The sequence below is a fragment of the Caretta caretta genome, chromosome 9, assembly GCF_965140235.1.
Source record: "Caretta caretta isolate rCarCar2 chromosome 9, rCarCar1.hap1, whole genome shotgun sequence".
Classification (NCBI taxonomy): Eukaryota; Metazoa; Chordata; order Testudines; family Cheloniidae; genus Caretta; species Caretta caretta.
The window spans coordinates 55,881,993-55,901,894 of record NC_134214.1 but is presented as its reverse complement, the minus strand read 5'-3'; the positions used below and the strand labels follow the sequence as shown (position 1 = coordinate 55,901,894).

At 48.1% G+C, this 19,902-nt stretch overlaps 1 protein-coding gene across 3 annotated transcripts in view; it reads left to right on the top strand.

The window, feature by feature from the left end:
- The window catches only part of SNED1 (sushi, nidogen and EGF like domains 1), a 127,145-nt gene that overhangs the window by 51,803 nt on the left and 55,440 nt on the right, over positions 1 to 19,902 (top strand). For all 3 annotated transcript variants that reach the window (XM_048864823.2, XM_048864824.2, XM_048864822.2), the window contains exons 2-6: positions 338 to 625; positions 10,105 to 10,245; positions 13,208 to 13,370; positions 15,301 to 15,426; positions 16,710 to 16,823. In XM_048864823.2, the coding sequence (XP_048720780.1) occupies positions 338 to 625; positions 10,105 to 10,245; positions 13,208 to 13,370; positions 15,301 to 15,426; positions 16,710 to 16,823 (832 nt within the window). The remainder of the gene's footprint in view (positions 1 to 337; positions 626 to 10,104; positions 10,246 to 13,207; positions 13,371 to 15,300; positions 15,427 to 16,709; positions 16,824 to 19,902) is intronic.

Sequence of the window (19,902 nt, the reverse complement as noted above, 5' to 3'; positions counted from 1 at the left end):
CCAAAAGGTCAAAGTATGAAAGAGTCACTCAACAGCTTTTAGGGAATGGTTTATGTTAGGCCCTTTGGCTCATTACCATAGTAATGAGCACCTCACAATCTTTACAACATTCCTGGGAGGCGGGGCAGTGCTAACACCCCATTGTACAGACAGAGAACTGAGGCACAGATAAGCTAAGTGACTTGCCCAAGATCACACAGGAAGTCTGTGGCAAAGCAGGGAACTGCACCCAGGTCTCCCAATTCCTAGGCTAGTGCCCTACCCACTGGGCAATCCTTCCTCTCTCACACTGGCTGTCTCTTTCTCCCATGTCTAATTCTTCTTCTTCCCCTAACAGGTAAACAACAATGGAATCATCTCTTTCTTGAAGGAGGTTTCCCAGTTTACGCCAGTTGCTTTCCCAATCTCCAAAGACCGGCGTGTGGTAGCAGCTTTCTGGGCTGATGTGGATAACCGACAGGCAGGCGAAGTGTATTACCGGGAAAGTAAGGACCAGACCATCTTGCAGAGAGCCACCAAGGACATTGGACAGTATTTCCCTGAATTCCTGGAGTTCTCTGCCCTATGGGTTTTTGTGGCCACTTGGCACCGGGTGACCTTCTTTGGAGGAAGCTCCTTTTCTCCAGTGAGTTGTTGGCATTCAATGCTGGGTGGAGGATGGGATGGGAAAGGGTCAAGGTATGGAGTCCTACTTTATACTCTCTGAGTTGCCCAAATTAATTAAATTTGACCTAGCTAAGACCCTCAGAGTCTAGAACTCAAAGGCAGACCCCTCACACCTGCACAGCTGCACTTAGGAACTAAGGAACTGTGTAATATTAATGAGGGAGTTTATATCTGAAATTTCATGGGAAGAATGTGAGTCATAATTTGGAATAATTTAAGAACACCTTACTACATGCCTAAAAAGCCACAATCCCACAATTGAATCATAGAATCATACACTATCAGGGTTGGAAGGGACCTCAGGAGGTCATCTAGTCCAACCCCCTGCTCAAAGCAGGACCGATCCCCGACTAAATCATCCCAGCCAGGGCTTTGTCAAGCCTGACCTTAAAAACTTCTAGGGAAGGAGATTCCACCACCTCCCTAGGTAACTCATTCCAGTGTTTCACCACCCTCCTAGTGAAAAAGTGTTTCCTAATATCCAACCTAAATCTCCCCCACTGCAACTTGAGACCATTACTCCTTGTTCTGTCATCAGCTACCACTGAGAACAGTCTAGATCCATCCTCTTTGGAACCCCCTTTCAGGTAGTTGAAAGCAGCTATCAAATCCCCCCCTCATTCTTCTCTTCTGCAGACTAAACAATCCCAGTTCCCTCAGCCTCTGCTCATAAGTCATGTGTTCCAGTCCCCTAATCATTTTTGTTGCACTCCGCTGGATGTTTTCCATGTTTCCACATCCTTCTTGTAGTGTGGGGCCCAAAACTGGACACAGTACTCCAGATGAGGCCTCACCAATGTCGAATAGAGGGGAACGATCACGTCCCTCGATCTGCTGGCAATGCCCCTACTTATACATCCCAAAATGCCATTGGCCTTCTTGGCAACAAGGGCATACTGTTGACTCATATCCAACTTCTCATCCACTGTAACGCCTAGGTCCTTTTCTGCAGAACTGTTGCCGAGCCATTCGGTCCCTATTCTGTAGCGGTGCATTGGATTCTTCCGTCCTAAGTGCAGGACTCTGCACTTGTCCTTGTTGAACCTCATCAGATTTCTGTTGGCCCAATCCTCCAATTTGTCTAGGTCCCTCTGTATCCTATCCCTACCCTCCAGCATATCTACCACTCCTTCGAGTTTAGTGTCATCTGCGAACTTGCTGAGGGTGCAATCCACACCATCCTCCAGATCATTTATGAAGATATTGAACAAAACCGGCCCCAGGACCGACCCCTGGGGCACTCCACTTGATACCGGCTGCAAACTAGACATGGAGCCATTGATCACTACCCGTTGAGCCCGACAATCTAGCCAGCTTTCTATCCACCTTATAGTCCATTCATCCAGCCCATACTTCTTTAACTTGCTGGCAAGAATACTGTGGGAGACCGTGTCAAAAGCTTTGCTAAAGTCAAGGAACAACACATCCACTGCTTTTCCTTCATCCACAGAACCAGTTATCTCATCATAGAAGGCAATTAGATTAGTCAGGCATGACTTGCCCTTGGTGAATCCATGCTGACTGTTCCTGATCACTTTCCTCTCCTCTAAGTGCTTCAGAATTGATTCCTTGTCGACCTGCTCCATGATTTTTCCAGGAAATGAGGTGAGGCTGGCTGGTCTGTAGTTCCCAGGAACCTCCTTCTTCCCTTTTTTAAAGATGGGCACTACATTAGCCTTTTTCCAGTCCCCCCGATTGCCATGAGTTTTCAAAGATAATGGCCAATGGCTCTGCAATCACATCCACCAACTCCTTTAGCATTCTCGGATGCAACGCATCCGGCCCCATGGACTTGTGCTCATCCAGCTTTTCTAAATAGTCCCGAACCACTTCTTTCTCCACAGAGGGCTGGTCACCTCCTCCCCATGCTGTGCTGCCCAGTGCAGTAGTCTGGGAGCTGACCTTGCTCGTGAAGACCGAGGCAAAAAAAGCATTGAGTACATTAGCTTTTTCCACATCCTCTGTCACTAGGTTGCCTCTCTCATTCAGTAAGGGGCCCACACTTTCCTTGACTTTCTTCTTGTTGCCAACATACCTGAAGGAACCCTTCTTGTTACTCTTAACATCTCTTGCTAGCTGCCACTCCAGGTCTGATTTGGCCTTCCTGATTTCACTCCTGCAAGCCCGAGCAATACTTTTATACTCTTCCCTGGTCATTTGTCCAATCTTCCACTTCTTGTAAGCTTCTTTTTTGTATTTAAGATCAGGAAGGATTTCACTGTTAAGCCATGCTGTTCGCCTGCCATATTTACTATTCTTTCTACACATCGGGATGGTTTGTCCCTGTAACCTCAATAAGGATTCTTTAAAATACAGCCAGCTCTCCTGGACTCCTTTCCCCCTCATGTTATTCTCCCAGGGGATCTTGCCCATCAGTTCCCTGAGGGAGTCAAAGTCTGCTTTTCTGAAGTCCAGGGTCTGTATTCTGCTGCTCTCCTTTCTTCCTTGTTTTAGGATCCTGAACTCGACCATTTCATGGTCACTGCCTCCCAGGTTCTCATCCACTTTTGCTTCCCCTACTAATTCTTCCCGGTTTGTGAGCAGCAGGTCAAGAAGAGCTCTGCCCCTAGTTGGTTCCTCCAGCACTTGCACCAGGAAATTGTCCCCTACATTTTCCAAAAACTTCCTGGATTGCCTGTGCACCGCTGTACTGCTCTCCCAGCAGATATCAGGGTGATTGAAGTCTCCCATGAGAACCAGGGTGTGCGATCTAGTAACTTCTGTGAGTTGCCGGAAGAAAGCCTCGTCCACCTCATCCCCCGGTCTGGTGGTCTATAGTAGACTCCCACCACAACATCACCCTTTTTGCTCACACTTCTAAACTTAATCCAGAGACTCTCAGGTTTTTCTGCAGTTTCATACTTGAGCTCTGAGCAGTCAAACTGCTCCCTTACATACAGTGCAACTCCCCCACCTTTTCTTCCCTTCCTGTCCTTCCTGAACAGCTTATATCCATCCATGACAGTACTCCAGTTATGTGAGTTATCCCACCAAGTCTCTGTTATTCCAATCACATCATAATTGAGGAAGAAGACCTAGGTTAAAAAATCAACCTGATTTAGAGAAGAAGTGAAGACAGTGATTTGGAAGAAGAGGGAAGTTAATAGTAACAAATATAAATCAGAAGTTAGGAACGTAGAAAATTGATAAGGGAACCAAAGGGACATGAGGAGAAACGTATGGCCAGCAGCATTAAGGACAATAAGAAGCCATTTTAAAGATATATTACGAACAAAAAGAATCCTGACAAAGGTATTGCTCCATTACTAGATGGAAATGGTAGAATTATCGATAATAATACAGAAAAGGCAGAAGTGATCCAAAAATATTGCTGTTCTGTATGTGGGGGAAAAACAGATAATATAGTCTCATCATATGGTGATCTTTCACTTCCTCTAGTATCTCTGGAGGATATTAAACAGAAGCTACTAAAGTTAGACATTTTTAAACTAGCAGATCCAGATAACTTGCATCCAAGAATTTTAAAAGAGCTGTCTGAGGAGCCTGCTGGACCATTAATGCTGATTTTCAATAAGTCTTGGGGCACTGAGGAAGTTCTGGAAGAAAGCTAATGATGTGTCAATTTTTAAAAAGGATAAATGGGGCTACCGGGGTAATTATAGATCTGTCAGCCAGACATTGATCCTGGGCAAAACAATGGAGCTGCTGATACAGGACTCGATAATAAGGAATTAAAGGAGGGCAATGTAACTAATTCAAATCAACATAGGTTTATGGAAAACAAAGCCTGTTAAACTAGCTTGATATCTTTTTTTGATGAGATTACAAGTTTGATTGATAAAGGTAAAAATGTTGACATAATATGCTTAGACTTCTTTGAGAGAGTCAAGGTGAGTGAGGTCATATGTTTTATTGGACCAGCTTCTGTTAGCGAAAGAGACAAGCTTTCAAGCTCACACAGAGCTGCTCTTCAGGTCTGGGAAAGGTATTAGGATCATCACAGCTAAATACAAGGTGGAATAGATTGCTTAACATAAGGACTTAACACATATTTCAAGGGGCCATTCAAGGTGCAGTGGCCTGTTAATGCTCCACCATTCATAGAGGGGGAAGGAAGGGGGAAAGACAGGTGGGAGGAGTTGTTAATGGGTTGTTGTAATGAGCCATAAATCCAGTCTCTGTTCAGTCCATGGTTTTAAGTGTCTATCAAAGTTATGAATTCGCATGTAGCCTACTAACAGCCCCCCCCTTCCAAGCTGCCTCACTTCCTTTTCCCCCTGTAACTGGAGGGGAGTTAACGAGCAACTTCACCTTGAATGGTATTCCTTGAAATATGTTAACTATGTGGGGATAAGAAGCTTGGGGAGGCTAAACCTCCCCAAACGGGGCAAAAAATGCCAGATGCAGCACACCTCCCTTTGGAGGCACGCCACCTGCTGCCTTTGGAGCACCACAGCCGGAAGCTCCCAAGAAGTGGGGGGGGGGGGGCCACCAGTGCCTGGACTGTGGCCCCACCTATGCACCATCCCCTTTCCACCCTGAGGCCCTGCTTCCACTCGGCCTCTTCCCCCGTGGCCCCACCCATGCTGTGCCTCTTCCCCACAATGCCCCGCCTGCACTCCGCCTCTTCCGACCTTTGTTCCATCTCTTCCCCTGAGGCCCCACTGCCTGCTGCTCACTCCTCTCCACCCTCTTCCCGCCCACCGTTGCTCACCCTTAAGGCAGGAGGGGGTTGAGAGGAGCAAGCAGCAGGTGGGGAGGTCTTATGGGCGGAGAGGCGTGGGTGGGGGGCCTCTGGAGAGGGGGCAGAGAGGAGCAAGTGGGGGGAGCCTCAGGGGAAGAGGCAGAAAGGGGGTGGGAAAAGCAGAACGGGGGCAGTGTCTTGGGGTGTAGCCAGGATAGAGTGAGGGGCGGGGCCACAGTTCTTGCACTGGTTGGCCCCACACAAACACTTCTAGGGAGCTTCTGGCACTCATGCCCAGCCTCCCCAAATGCAAGATTCACGCACTACCTATGCATAGGGTTGCCAGTTTTGGTTGGATGTATTCCTGGAGGTTTCATCACATGAATCTTGCCCATATGCTCAGGGTTTAGCTGATCGCCATATTTGGGGTCAGGAAGGAATTTTCCTCCAGGGCAGATTGGAAGAGGCCCTGGAGGTTTTTCGCCTTCCTCTGTAGCATGGGGCAAAGGTCACTTGCTGGAGGATTCTCTGCTCCTTGAAGTCTTTAAACCACGATTTGAGGACTTCAATAGCTCAGACATAGGTGAGGTTTTTCAGGAGTGGGTGAGTGAGATTCTATGGCCTGCGTTGTGCAGGAGGTCAGACTAGATGATCATAATGGTCCCTTCTGACCTTAGTATCTATGACATAATCTTTAATTAAAGATTAATCTTTCATTCCTGGTGATTTCAGGACAATGCTAGAGGACTGGCAACCCTACCTATGCTTATGCTAAACAATCTGTTCCATCTAGTATTTAGCTGTGACACTCTGAGTACGTTTCCCAGACTTGAAGAAGAGCTCTGTGTAAGCTTGAAAGCTTGTCTCTCTTACCAACAGACATTGGTTCAATCAAAGATATTACCTCACCTACCCTCTCTCCAGTATCTTGGAACCAACATGGATACAACAACACTGTAGACTTCTATAAGGCATTTGACTTGACATCACATGACATTTTGATTAAAAAACTATATATAACTCTATATATAATATTAACATGGCACACATGAAATGGATTGAAAAGTGGCTAACTGATAGGTTTCAAAATGTAATTGTAAGCAAGAAATTGTCATCAAGTGGGTGTGTTTCCAGTGGAGTCCCATGTGGATCAGTTCTTAGCCCTACATGGTTTAGCATTTTTATCAATGATCTAGAAGAAAACATAAAATCAAATATTCACTGATAAAGTTTGCAGATGACACAGAAATTGGGGTGGTGATAAATAATGAAGAGGACAGGTCACTGATTGAGAGAGATCTGGATCACTTGGTAAGGTGGGGCCAAGCAAACAATATGTGTTTTAACACTGCTAAATGTAACTGTATATATCTGGGAACAAAGAATCCAGGCCACACGTACGGGATGGAGGGTTCTATCCTGAGAAGCAGTGGCTCTGAAAAAGATTTGGGGGTTGTGGTGGATAATCAGCTGAACATGAGCTCCCAGTGTGATGCTGTGGCCAAAAGAGCTAGTGTGCTCCTGGGATGCATAAACAGGAGGAATCTTGTGCAACTGGTGCTGGAATACTGTGTCCGGTGCATAATTCAAGGACACTGGCGAATTGCAGCCACAAGAATGATTAAAACAACGAGGAGTCTGGTGGCACCTTAAAGACTAACAGATTTAATTGGGCATAAGCTTTCGTGGGTATAAAACCCACTTTTTCAGTTGCATGGAGTGAAAATTACAGATAGAGGCATAAATATACTGACACATGAAGAGAAGGGAGTTACCTTACAAGTGGAGAACCAGTACTGACAAAGCCAATTCAATCAGGGTGGATTTGGTCCACTCCCAATAATTGATGAGTAGGTGTCAATACCAAGAGAGGGAAAATTGCTTTTGTAGTGAGCCAGCCACTCTCAGTCCCTATTCAAGCCCAAATTAATGGTGTTAAATTTGCAAATTAATTGTAGCTCTGCAGTTTCTCTTTGAAGTCTGTTTTTGAAGGGTTTTTCTTTTCTTTTTTTTTGTTAAGTATGGCTATTTTTAAATCTGTTGTTGAATGTCCAGGGAGATTGAAGTGTTCTCCTACTGGCTTTTGTATGTTACCATTCCTGATGTCTGATTTGTGTCCATTTTTTCTTTTACATAAAGACTGTCCGGTTTGGCCAATGTACATGGCAGAGGGGCATTGCTTTCACATGATGGCATATATCACAGTAGATGTGCAGGTGAATGAGCCCTTGATGGTGTGGCTGATTTGGCTGGGCCCTCTGCCCAGCCCTCTGACGGTGTCACTAGAGTAGATATGGGGACAGAGTAGGCAATGGGGTTTGTTAAAGGGATTGGTTCCTGGGTTAGAGTTTCTGTGGTGTGGTGTGTAGTTGCTGGTGAGTATTTGCTTCAGGTTGGGGGGCTGTCTGTAAGCGAGGACTGGCCTGCCTCCCAAGGTCTGTGAGAGTGAGAGATCGTTTTCCAGGGTAGGTTGTAGATCGTTGATGATGTGCTGGAGAGGTTTTAGCTGGGGGCTGTACATGATGGCCAGTGGTATTCTGTTATTTTCCTTGTTGGGCCTGTCCTGTCGTAGGTGACTTCTGGGTACCCATCTCTCTCTGTCAATCTGTTTCCTCACTTCCCCAGGTTGATATTGTAGTTTTAAAAAGTCACCTACTACAGGACAGGTCCAACAAGGAAAATAACAGGCCCCAACCCATCACAAGCAAAGCCAGGAGGGATGCATTCAGCTTTCTCCATAGTTTCTCAGTGCTGCTGCTGGCTTAGTGTCTCCCCTTCCTTAGCCAGCCACTCCACAGAGCTATCTGCAATGATACCATCATGCTCTTAGTCTCCACTGGCCCAAGAAACAAGTGTCATCTCTGAACCTCTCTGCCTGTCTCTGTCATTGTTTCTGTCTCACAAACAACAGTGACATAGTTAGTTGTAGAGGGCCAGAACCAAGCCATGGTCCTGTGATTCCTGAAACACTTGGGTGACAACCGAGCCAGCTGGGTTCTACCTCTTTAGATTAGTTATATGTTTTACTGTACCCTTATTGTGACAATGAAGGTTTACAAAAAAACCCTCCCCATCTAATTGGAAGGGAAAATCCTGACCAATGAAAAATTCCTGCTCCTACCCCCCAGAGAGTGATTGGTTACTACCAAACACCATCTGTTTTAACTCAATTTGATGTTGTCATCCAGTTTTCACTCTTAGGCTATGTCTACACTAGTACATTTGTCAGCATAACTTTTGTTGGGCAGGGCTGTGAAAAAATACCCTTGACCAACATAAGTGTCACTGACTGAAGCACCAACGTGGACAGCGCTATGTCAGTGGGAGAGTGTCTCCTGCCAAAATAGCTACCGCCAGTGGTTGGGGGTGGTTTAATTATGCTAGTGGGAGAGATCTCTCCTGCCAGCATAGAGCAGCTACACAGGAGATCTTGCAGTAGTGCATCTGCAGCAGTACAGCTGTGCTGCTGTAAGGTCCATAGTGTAGCCATAGCCTTAGTTGCAGTGATAATTCCTCACTTCAGCGGCAAATCTGTTCCACCTATTCAATACCCTCCCTGTGACATAATACCAAACTGTCAAATCTACCTTTTGTGTGCCCCAAAAGGGTATGAAAATCCCAGTGTTCTCAGATTTCAGTGGGTGTGCCGACTGGAGTTTGACTAAACTCCGATTTACACAAGGAGTGCGTGCACTGGGAGTTGTGCACATCTTAATCAGAGGATTAATGTTGGCTTTTGCAAATCTGATCCTAAATTCTTCCTTCTTAACTTAGATCTGTGTCATCTTATTCTGATCTGCCCAATGACCTCATATAGATACTTCTTTTTATAGTAATCCTTATTTTATAGCCATCACTTAATAATAACCCTTGGCCAATATGTTTAGGTTTTTGATTCCAAGATCTAAGCATCCAAACCCAAATTTAGGTACCTAAAGAAGTGGCTTGATTCTCAGAATCACAAATCCTAGAGAACCTAAAGGTGTCCTTATCTTTCCTCCCAAGCCCAAATTCATATGCTTTGATCATGTCCCCTTTTAATAGTCTCCTCCCAAGACTAAATAATCCCATTGTTAATCTCCCTTTCCATGTAAAACACTCCATTCTAGGATTCCTCTTTAGTTTTTTTTACACTGAATTCCTGAGAGCTGATTGAAAAATCGAATTGTCATCCCATGGAGAGTGTTGAAAAATCAACATTTGTTTTCATCCCAAATCAGGACAAAAAGTCTAAATATCAAAGTTTTCTACGCAATGAAAAGTTCCAAAGAGTTTCAATTCAATTGAATGAACATGTCAATTGAAATGAAATGTTTCGACATTCCACAGGCAGAGACTGCAGTGCATCATGGGAGATGTTGTCCAGCCAGGGAGCAGGGTCAATAGGTTAGAATGCAGGCACAAAGAACCCAGAACTACAATTCTGATAAGGCACTGCAGCAGCAATGCAAGAACATTTGATGCTTAAGGTCAATGCAAAACAAAACAAAACATCTCATTGATTTTCTTCATGGAACATTCGGTGGAAATCTATCTTTTCCCATGGAAAAAATTCAGTGCAACAAAACCCCATTTTCTAATGGCAAAATGTTCCCCCTGAATAGATTCCACTAGCTTTAGTCCTTTCTAAAGGCAAAGTGTCTTTCTCCAATGAGTTCTCCCAAACTAAACAGGCTGACCCAAATGGGTCAATCTATTTTCTCTCTATTCCCGGCTATTTCTTCCTCTGCCAGTCTCCCTCCTCTGCTGTAGCTCCTCCTTCCTTAACCTGGATGTTTCTCCTGCTCTTGTAGGTAAACACCTTCCAGATTGTCCTCATCACTGACGGTAAACTCTCCTTTACCATCTTCAACTATGAGTCTATCACTTGGACCACAGGCATGCATGCCAGTAGCGGGGGAGATTTTGCTGGCCTGGGAGGCATCGCAGCACAGGTAAGCTCTGCCATTGCAGACGCTACTTCCTTTCTAATGCCTGGCACCGTAAGTCTTCAGAGCCTCCTGGTGCTATTTCTTTTACTATATTATTAATTTCTTGCCAGGATCATGAAGCAACTGAGGAAATTTAGATGGATTTTTTTTTCTGAAGTTCTTAAATATCCATGTGTTCTCTCCCTCGTTGATGCTAAAGCCATATAGGGGGCTTTGTTATAGCAAAACCACAGTTCTTTATGTAATCCTTCTGCCCGGCAGAGTTGGCAGCAACAAGGGCCGGGTTCAATATCTAGGGGATCCATTCGAATAACACAATGCAAACCAGCTCGAGCCCCACCCAGTGACCTGGGACAAATATATACCACCCCCGCTGGGCGCCTCCAAGAGGCAATACTTCCCCTCTCGCAAGCACATAGTCTGAGTGTAGCAAAAGCCTTTTAATAACAGAGAGAAACAATGTGACATTATGTTGGGGAAACACCACCAACAGGATTCGTAACACAACCCATGAGCAAAAAAAAAAACCCACCCCAAGCAAATTGGGGCATGCCCTTTTCCCTTTGGTTCTTGAGTCCAGCAACCCCAAATCACCCAAAGTCCCAAAAGTCCAATGCCCCAAAAGTCTCTGTCCCTGGTCAGGGCAGCCCCAGAGTTCGAAAGTTTATCTGCGGAGCTTTACCTCCCAACCTGGGTGGAAATGGGACGGGGGTAAGAGGCACCTTACATGATCTGAAGCTGACCGCCCCATAGCTCCATAGCAGCGCTCCGCTCCGCCAGCCGCCCCACGAACTCCTTCGCTCAGCTGTGCTCCGCTCTGCCAGCCGCCCCACGAACTCCTTCGCTCAGCTGCTCTCCGCTCTGCCAGCTGCCCCACGAACTCCTTCACTCAGCTCCACGGCCCACAAGCAGCTCCTGCCATCCACAAACTGCTCCGCGTCGAACTGCTTCACCAGCCGGTCCACAAGGCACTCCAGCCATCCCGCAAACTGCTCCACAATATATCTTCAGGCTCCCCCACTATTTAACACAACACTCAGTGATTTCAGCTCTTAGGTGAATTCAGCTTGTAGTAGGGGAGACCCAGTGCTGGTGCACTGTCAGCCCAAAATGAGCTCAGCAGCCTATAACTAGACTTCTAATGAAATCAAAATTAGCTCTGATATTCCACAGTGGAGAGAGGAGGAAGTGCAATTAGCATGTAAGGCCCTCACCAAGGGACCCATGCCACTAAGTATTAATACTTGTCCCCAGCCTCTCTCTATTCACACAGTTTTGGAACCCATGACCCTTGCCTAGCGAGTGCTACTTAGTTGATGGTGAATCCCTCCATCATAACAAAAGGCCGCATACAGTTCCAAGCACAGTTGCCATAATCAGGGTAATAACAATTTATTCTTTCTGCCCCAATAATAGAGACACTGGGGATCCCACAGCAGCCAAAGTGACCATTTGGGCAGCTATGGTCTCATTCTAGGCGTGGTGGGTGTGCCTATGCAAATGAGATCGGCCCCTGAAGTTCTTTTCCACAACTTGCCACACCTCACCACCAGATGTCAGGGTGGAGCTCATCCTGACACTGCTTACATCTACATTGGCCAATGCCTCTTAATTCCTTTCCTTCTTAACCTCAGATTTCAAGAGCAGCCCAGCAGGTGCAGCAGCAGGCATCGCTTTCCATTGTATTTTTATTCCAGCCCTGTGTGGTGGGGTGGTGTTGTTTTTTTGAAACCACTGTCCGCTCGGATGTGTGAATTTCCCACCAGTTGCTCTGTCCTTGGCCCGTTGCCTGCTCTCATTTGAGAGTCTCCAGAAAGCAGGAAATCACAGGTGTAAAGGAAATGGACATGTTTCAAATCCCAGAATTCAAAAGTGTGGATTTTATGGCTGTTATCAGAGCAGTAACCACATGCCTTGGAAGGCAGACAGCGTTCCAGGAATACCCCACCCTAACACTGGCCAAAGAGAAGGGAAGTCTCAGAAAAGTCTCACCCAGTGGCAGTTTGTTAGTGAGTTTGCAAGAGTGAGCTGCAGCCACTCAGAGTGAGACAAAGCAGCTGGGCTCTGTTTAGGAACAGCAGGGCTCCACATGGCAAAGGAGCCTGCTTGGCCTTTGCTAGCAGAGCTGTTCCCCGGACTTCTTTGTGTCCAGAATTTGTCTGCACACACATAATGCCAGGTGCAGAGGAGAATGAAAATAGAATAGACATCATATGCTTTTTCCAAGAAGTGAGTCATCAACGTGAGGGGATTGCTAAGACAGCAAATGCTTCTGTTTGCTGAGGCTGCTATGCTGAGCTGTGCAGGAGGAGTGTTTCAGTGGGCAGGCCTTTGAATTCCCTTTCTTTTAAAGCTGTCATCAGTAGGTCGACTGGCTCTGTGTCCTGCTCTTTATTCATAACCATTTTGTGTGCAGCCATGCAGGACTTCCTACCAACCAGGATTGTGTATTCCTTACGTTGTTGTTTGTGTTCCTAGAAGGCCCAGCTGAGATCAGGGCTTTGTTGTGCTGGGTGCTGTGCAGATGTGTGGGATACGCCTCCAGTGCACCTGGAAGTGTAACTTCTAGGCAGGTAGATGTACATGCGCTAGCTTTGATGGAGCTAGCATGCTAAAAATAGCAGTGAGAGCGGGCAGCACGGCCTAGCCACCTGCATACAATGGTACTCAGGTGGCTAGATCATTGGTAGAGCCAGGATTAAAACTGCCTTAACTACTAGACCACACTATTTTCAGGGCCTTGTTGTGCTGGGCCCTGTATACATGTGGCCAGCACCCCCAGAGCATAAGCTAATAGTGAGATGATAGTGAAATAAATAGCAGTCAAAGAAACCAACTTCTTCCCTTTTTTATTTCGTTGTGGATTTCTTCTTCTCAGGGTGCTGGACCATGGTGAAAATGAGGCATTCCTGTCTCTTTCCCTTCCCCCCACTAGAGTTTTCACTTTCCGCCCTTGTCTTCCTAGGCAGGTTTCAATGCCGGTGATGGAAAGCGCTACTTCAACATTCCCGGATCCCGCACTGATGACATCGTCGACGTGGAGATGACTACAAATGTGGGTATCCCCGGGCGCTGGGTGTTCAGAATCGATGATGCCCAGGTGCAAGTGGGGGGCTGCAACAACACAAGTAAGAGGACAGCAGTTAGGTTTGTTTAAACAAACAATTCTTCACTCCCTTCTCTAGGTTTTCTTTCTTTCCCTGGGTAATGCCAGTGCCCATGAAAAGAGGGAAGAGAGCAGCCATGCAGTGGGATTTATCAGGAAAAAGAGCTAAGGGTATTGTGGGAGGAAATCCTAGAAACCACCAGCCCAATGAATGGCTGCAATAAAATAAATGGCAAACAGAATACTGGATGCATTGACATAAGGCCAGAGTATAAAGCAAACCAAAGTGAGGTGGTTACTGTACCATGCACTGGCTGAGCCAAGTTCAAGGCCATACACCTCTTGCCGAGGTCAATGGGAGTTGTCCTCCTATACCATGGCTGAGTGGCTCGTTGTGTTTGCTTATGGGAAGGCTGCTCTCGCCCTTGAGGGGGGGCACCATAGAACAATAAGGCTACATCTTTAATGAGAAAAGGGCTAATGATGTCAGGCCAAATTCAACCCCCTTAAGCAAGGCAGGGCTCTGTTGCAATGAATGGAGTTGTGCCTGCTTCTCCTAGGACTGCATTTGGCACATTGGCCCTCTCTGCATTGGGGAAGAGACAGTACAGGCAGAACCCCCAATTCATCGCACTTCAGAGTTGCACCATACCTTATGTAAGCGGGGGGTTGGTCCTGCTATTGTGGGGAACTTTCCTAGCTTCTGCACTACCCTGGTGGAATCGGCTTGCGAAAGGATCTGAGTCCTCGCTCCCACTTCCTTTACCCAGAGGCCTGCCTGACCTCAAGGACTCCCCTTCCTCCCTCCTGTGTGGCAGAGTCCTCATGACCCCAACAAGTCTGGGCCCAGGATTCCTGGGAGGCTGAATTCCCAGTCTCATCATGGTCACTTAGGATAGGGGCTAGGGTGTCCCCACTATGTTCCTAGGGTGTTCAGTCTGTTCCTCAGCTGTCCCAGGCCACCCCCCAGGCCCTGGCTGTGCTGCGGTGACACTACGGATCAGATCCTGCTCTGGCGGTGGTCACACACCCTCAGGCGCTAGGTGGTAGGGACCCCTCTCCCCAGTGTCACCATTGGGATCATGTCCCCCCACTGAGTCCGGCCTGCAAGGACTCTTGTCTTGCAACAGCTCCCTGCACTGGGCCCTCTGCCAAGGGCCCCCCTCACTCTCTGCAGCTGCTAGCCATGCTCGGCTCCAGTGTTATTTGTGGCACAGCTGGTGTCTGCTCCCCAGCTCTGGGCCCACAGCTCCCGCTGTAGCTCAGCCCTGGCTCCCCGTTGGCATGGCAGGTCTGTGCGGTGCCAGCTCCGGCTGCTCCAGCTCCCCAGCTCTGCCTCCTCTGGCTCAGTGCTGCTGCTTCTCTGCCTCCAGCTCAGCCCTGGCTGCTGCTCTCCCCTTAGCTCTTCCCTACTCTTGTTCAGGCAGCTCCCGCTCACACATGTGGCCTCTCCCCATTGGGCCTGGAGGCTGTCAGTCTCAGGATCCTGATTTCTCTTCATCCCTTCCCCTTTCTTTTGGTACTGGGAGAGGGCTGACCAAAAACCCAACTATGTTTCAGGGAGGGGCCAACAGCCCCCCACATTTATATTGGTATGTCCCATATAGATAGGCCCCTAGCCACTCTGTGCCTCAGTTCCCCATCTGTATAATGGGGATAACAGCTCTACCATGTCTCCCAGAGGTGCCGTGAGGATAGCTACATTAAAGACTATGAGGTGCCCAGACACCATGGTAACAGGGGCCATATGAGTACTATAGCCAGAATGTGTTGCCAAATAAATAACACTGAAACAAACCAAATAGCTACGTTATGGCATGGCTGGGGCTGGAAGTCCCTAGGCATGCAGGAGGAAGTTGGTTCAGCCCAATGCTATTGTTGCTAAGACATATTGTAGGAGTCCTGTGGCGCGCGTTCTCTTCCATTAAAAGGTGTGCTACCTTGGTTTGCAGCCTCCGTGTGTTTGACGTTACGCCCCTGTTTGAATGGGGGAAAGTGTATTGAGGACTGCATCACGGGAAATCCCTCTTACACCTGCTCCTGCCTTGCAGGCTTCACGGGCAAGAGATGTCATCTTGGTAAGTGCTCTCTGCGCCGTCCTGCATGGACATGTTAATGGGGTACAAACATTTCTCCTCCCTCTGAAGCTTGCACCTCCATGTTAGCATCTTCCCTTCTGGAGACCTGCCTCAAACTAACTGCCATTATCCTGTGCTGCTTAGAAGAAAATTCTCCCAGTCCCAGGAACAATTAGCCAACAAAAGGGTACTTCTGTTCCATAGGAAGGATGGTCTAGTGGCTAGCTTAGGACTCAGAAGACCTGGGTTCAGTTTTTGTGATCTGCCTCAGACTGTCTGTGGAATCTTGGACAAGTCACTTAGTCTCTTTGTGCCTCAGTTCCCCATCTGTACAATGGGGATAATGGCACTGCCCCGCTTCTCAGGGGGCGTTGCAAGGATAAGTAATTAATGATTTGGAAGCGCTTGGGTACTATGGGAATGGGGCCTGTATACGTACCATACAGTCTGGGAACAGGAAGATATGCCTGGGATGGAATGATGCTTTCTGGTCAGCCAGCCACAGGCCGAGAATACCAGTGATGCCCTACTCATCCTTATGGCCCCCGTAGTCTGTGGCTGACGTATGACAGAAATGGGGACAGTTGTGGGGGTGAAGCGGAGTCTGTCTGTAGCTCTGTTCTGCCCCAGGCCAGGGGGCACTCCATGCCACATGGAGCGATAGTGACCTGAGATCTGTCCAGGTGTTGGTGAGCATGAGCGGCAGGTGAAGCTTCCCTTGGGGGAGGCTAGCTCCCTGTCCTGCCTCTTCTGCCCATGGCCCCTTGCCCTCCCCACTTACCCCCCCCAACAGCCACTTGCCGCATCCCTCCTCTCCTCCACATCCCCTCTTCCCCCAAGGCCCTCACCCCTTGCACTCTCTGTTTCCCTCCTCTTCTCCACCCCCCTCCACCATGAGGCCTCTGCTCCTGCCTGCAGGGACACAGCAAGCAGCGGGGACCTCCGGAGAGCAGGGGTGGAGTGCAGGAGAGGAGGGACTCATCCAGGCAGCGGCGGGTGGTGGAGGTCTCAAGGAAGGGGCAGAGAAGGGAGGGGAAGAGATGGAGCGCAGGCAGGGCAACCATGGCCCAGGCGTCTGGTGGCGGGTCTGGCAGCAGCTGTGCCAGGGGAGGCTTAGCCTCCCCTAAGCCTCCCCTAGCCTGTTATATCCACCACCTATGTCGGTGAGCCCTCCTGGCCATGGGGCCGCTCTGGTGTTCCATGTTTCTTTGCTGCTTTTCCCCTTGCCACAGGGCGGGTGTCACATGCCCCTAACCCTCGGCTCCACCGCTATTCTCTTTCAGATTTGGATGAGTGTCTTTCCCACCCGTGTCAGAACAGTGCCACCTGCATCAATGGCATCAACAGCTTCAGCTGTCAGTGCCCACCAGGGTTCAAAGGAGCCATGTGTGAGACAGGTGCGTTGGGCTGCCCAGCTAGACATGTGGCCCACAATGCATTGCAGATGGGCTAAAAACCAAATACAGCTTGGCTGAGAGAGTGCAAACTCAGTGCACTCTGGGAGAGGATCCTTTGTTCTGTTCACACATGGGAATGTGGAGTGAGGAACCTCCACTAGTGTCTGCCCACCTGGGACCGACTCTGGGCACTGGCTCGCTTCCTGCACATGCAGCTGGATTCAACAGCTATTCTGGCCAATGGAAAGACTTCCTTTAGCTGCACAGGCCTTTGAGTCAGGCCTTTTCCTTGGGAACATGGCAATGCCCCCACAGTGAAGTCCTCTGCATATAAATTGGTGGAGTGGAAACACACACGAAGGAAAGCCTCAAAGGCTGCACTGATTGTATTCTAAGGCTTGGCTTCCAGTTCTAGTCTAGAGGCAGGATAATGGGATGGGGAGATAGGAACTCCTGAGTTCTGATCCCAGCTCTGACACTGACTCCTGCTGGGGCCTCAGACAAGTCGCCTAGTGCAATGTTCTCCCATCCTAACTCTCTGTGACATAAATGGGAACGCTCCCGGAGGGAGGCACCAAATCAGCATGGGTAAGAGTGATTGGAATGGGCCTTTAACCTCCCACTGTCAGTTTCCCCTCTGTCAGAGGGGGATAACAGGACGTACCTTTCAGAGTGGACAGGCAGCCTGTGGAACTCACTGCCTGGGGATGTTGTGAACGCCAAAAGCATAACTGGATTCAAAAAAGAACTGGATACATTCATGGAGGATAGGTCCATCCATGGCTATTAGCCAAGATGGGCAGAGATGCAACCCCATGCCTTGGGTGTCCCTAAGCCTCTGACTGCCTAATACTGAGAGTGGATTACAGGGGATGGGTCACTCAATAATTGCTTTGTTCTGTTCATTCCCTCTGAAGCATCTGGCACCAGCCACAGTGAGGGAGAGGATACTGGGCTAGACGGACCATTGGTCTGACCCAGTATGGCCGTTCATAGAATCATAGAATATCAGGGTTGGAAGGGATCTCAGGAGCTCATCTAGTCCAACCCCCTGCTCAAAGCAGGACCAATCCCCAACTAAATCATCCCAGCCAGGGCTTTGTCATGCCTGACCTCAAAAACCTGAAAGGAACGAGATTCCACCACCTCCCTAGGTAACCCATTCCAGTGCTTCACCACCCTCCTAGTGAAAAAGCTTTTCCCTAATATCCAACCTAAACCTCTCCCAGTGCAACTTGAGACCATTATTCCTTGTTCTGTCATCTGCTACAACTGAGAACAGCCTAGATGCATCCTCTTTGGAACCCCCTTTCAGGTAGTTGAAAGCAGCTATCAAATCCTCCCCTCATTCTTCTCTTCTGCAGACTAAATAATCCCAGTTCCCTCAGCTTCTCCTCATAAATCATGTGCTCCAGTCCCCTAATCATTTTTGTTGCCAATTTTTCCACATCCTTCTTGTAGTGTAGGGCCCAAAACTGGACACAGTACTCCAAATGAGGCCTCACCAATGCCGAATAGAGGGGAACGATCACATCCCTCAATCTACTGGCAATGCTCCTACTTATACAGCCCAAAATGCCGTTAGCCTTCTTGGCAACAAGGGCACATTGTTGCCGCATATCCAGCTTCTCGTCCACTGTAACTGCTAGGTCCTTTTCTGCAGAACTGCTGCCTAGCTACTCGGTCCCTAGTCTGTAGCAGTGAATGGGATTCTTCCATCCTAAATGCATCATCAGATTTCTTTTGGCCCAATCCTCTAATTTGTCTATGTCTCTCTGTATCCTATCTCTACCCTCCAGCATATCTATCACTCCTCCCAGTTTAGTGTCATCTGCAAACTTGCTGAGGGTGCAGTCCACACCGTTCTCCAGATCCTTAATGAAGATATTGAACAAAACCAGCCGCAGGACTGACCCTTGGGGCACGCCGCTGGATACCAGCTGCCAACTAGACATGAAGCCATTGATCACTACCCGTTGAGCCTGATGATCTAGCCAGCTTTCTATCCACCTTATAGTCCACTCATCCAGCCCATATTTCTTTAACTTGCTGGCAAGAATACTGTGGGAGACCGTATCAAAAGCTTTGCTTTGCCGTTCTTATGAATGTGAGGGACAAGGCTGAGGCTGGGCAACTCCCTTAGGCTCTCCTGAAAAGTTAGGGTCAGATCCTCCCCACCCCCCACTCTCCATTGAGTAATATCTACCTCTGCAAATAACCCCACTGAAGCAATGGGCTTCTTGTGGAACGAAGCGTGGCTGCACGAAGGGGCAGGATCTGGCTCTTGAGGCCTGTCAATGCTCTGTAGTTTTTATCCAGCAGGAACCTTCAACTAGCTTAAAGAAACACCCACCGAGCTCAGTGGCATAGTCCAGAAGCAGTTCTGAGCTCCTTGTAGAGAGCTACATGCATCCTGGATTTGGACTTTGCAAATCCAAATGAAACTGGTGTGGCTGCAAGTGCCTCTTATCTGACACTGATGGTGCATTTCTGAGCAGTCTGGGTGTTAGCACAGTGCATGTCAGCAAGTCATTTTGAAGCCCTCTCCACTGTTGGTAGGTCCTGCTTAATGAAATAAGCTAGGTGTTGTTTAATTAGAATGCAAGTGGCCCTGCTCTCTGCAAGACTTTCACCAGTTCAGGTTTGGTCCAGAGCCCTTTGAAGTCAAGGGGAACCTTTCCATTGGTTTAGTGAACTTTGGCTACAGCCCGTGTTGTACTGAGTTGAGGCTAATCCATGCAGCAATATAGTCAAGAATTAGCATATCCACCCAGTCATGTGACATGTGCAGACTCCTCTGGGCATGAGGATGGCAGCAAGGGCCATATTTTAAGAGCTCAACGGCAGATGTTCAAGTTCTCAGCACCCACAATCGGAGCCAGATTTTCAGAGGAGCTCAGCTTCCCTTTAGACACCTAAATAAGGGGCAGAGTTTCAAGAGTGCTCAGCACGCAGTGTGGCTCCTGAGTCTGCATCCTTTGTCATGGAACCCCATCAAGACACTCCAGCCTCCAGGCTGAGTGTATTTTATAAGAGGGTATCTTATGTGCCCTGGGACAGTTAAGCCAATGAACAGTGA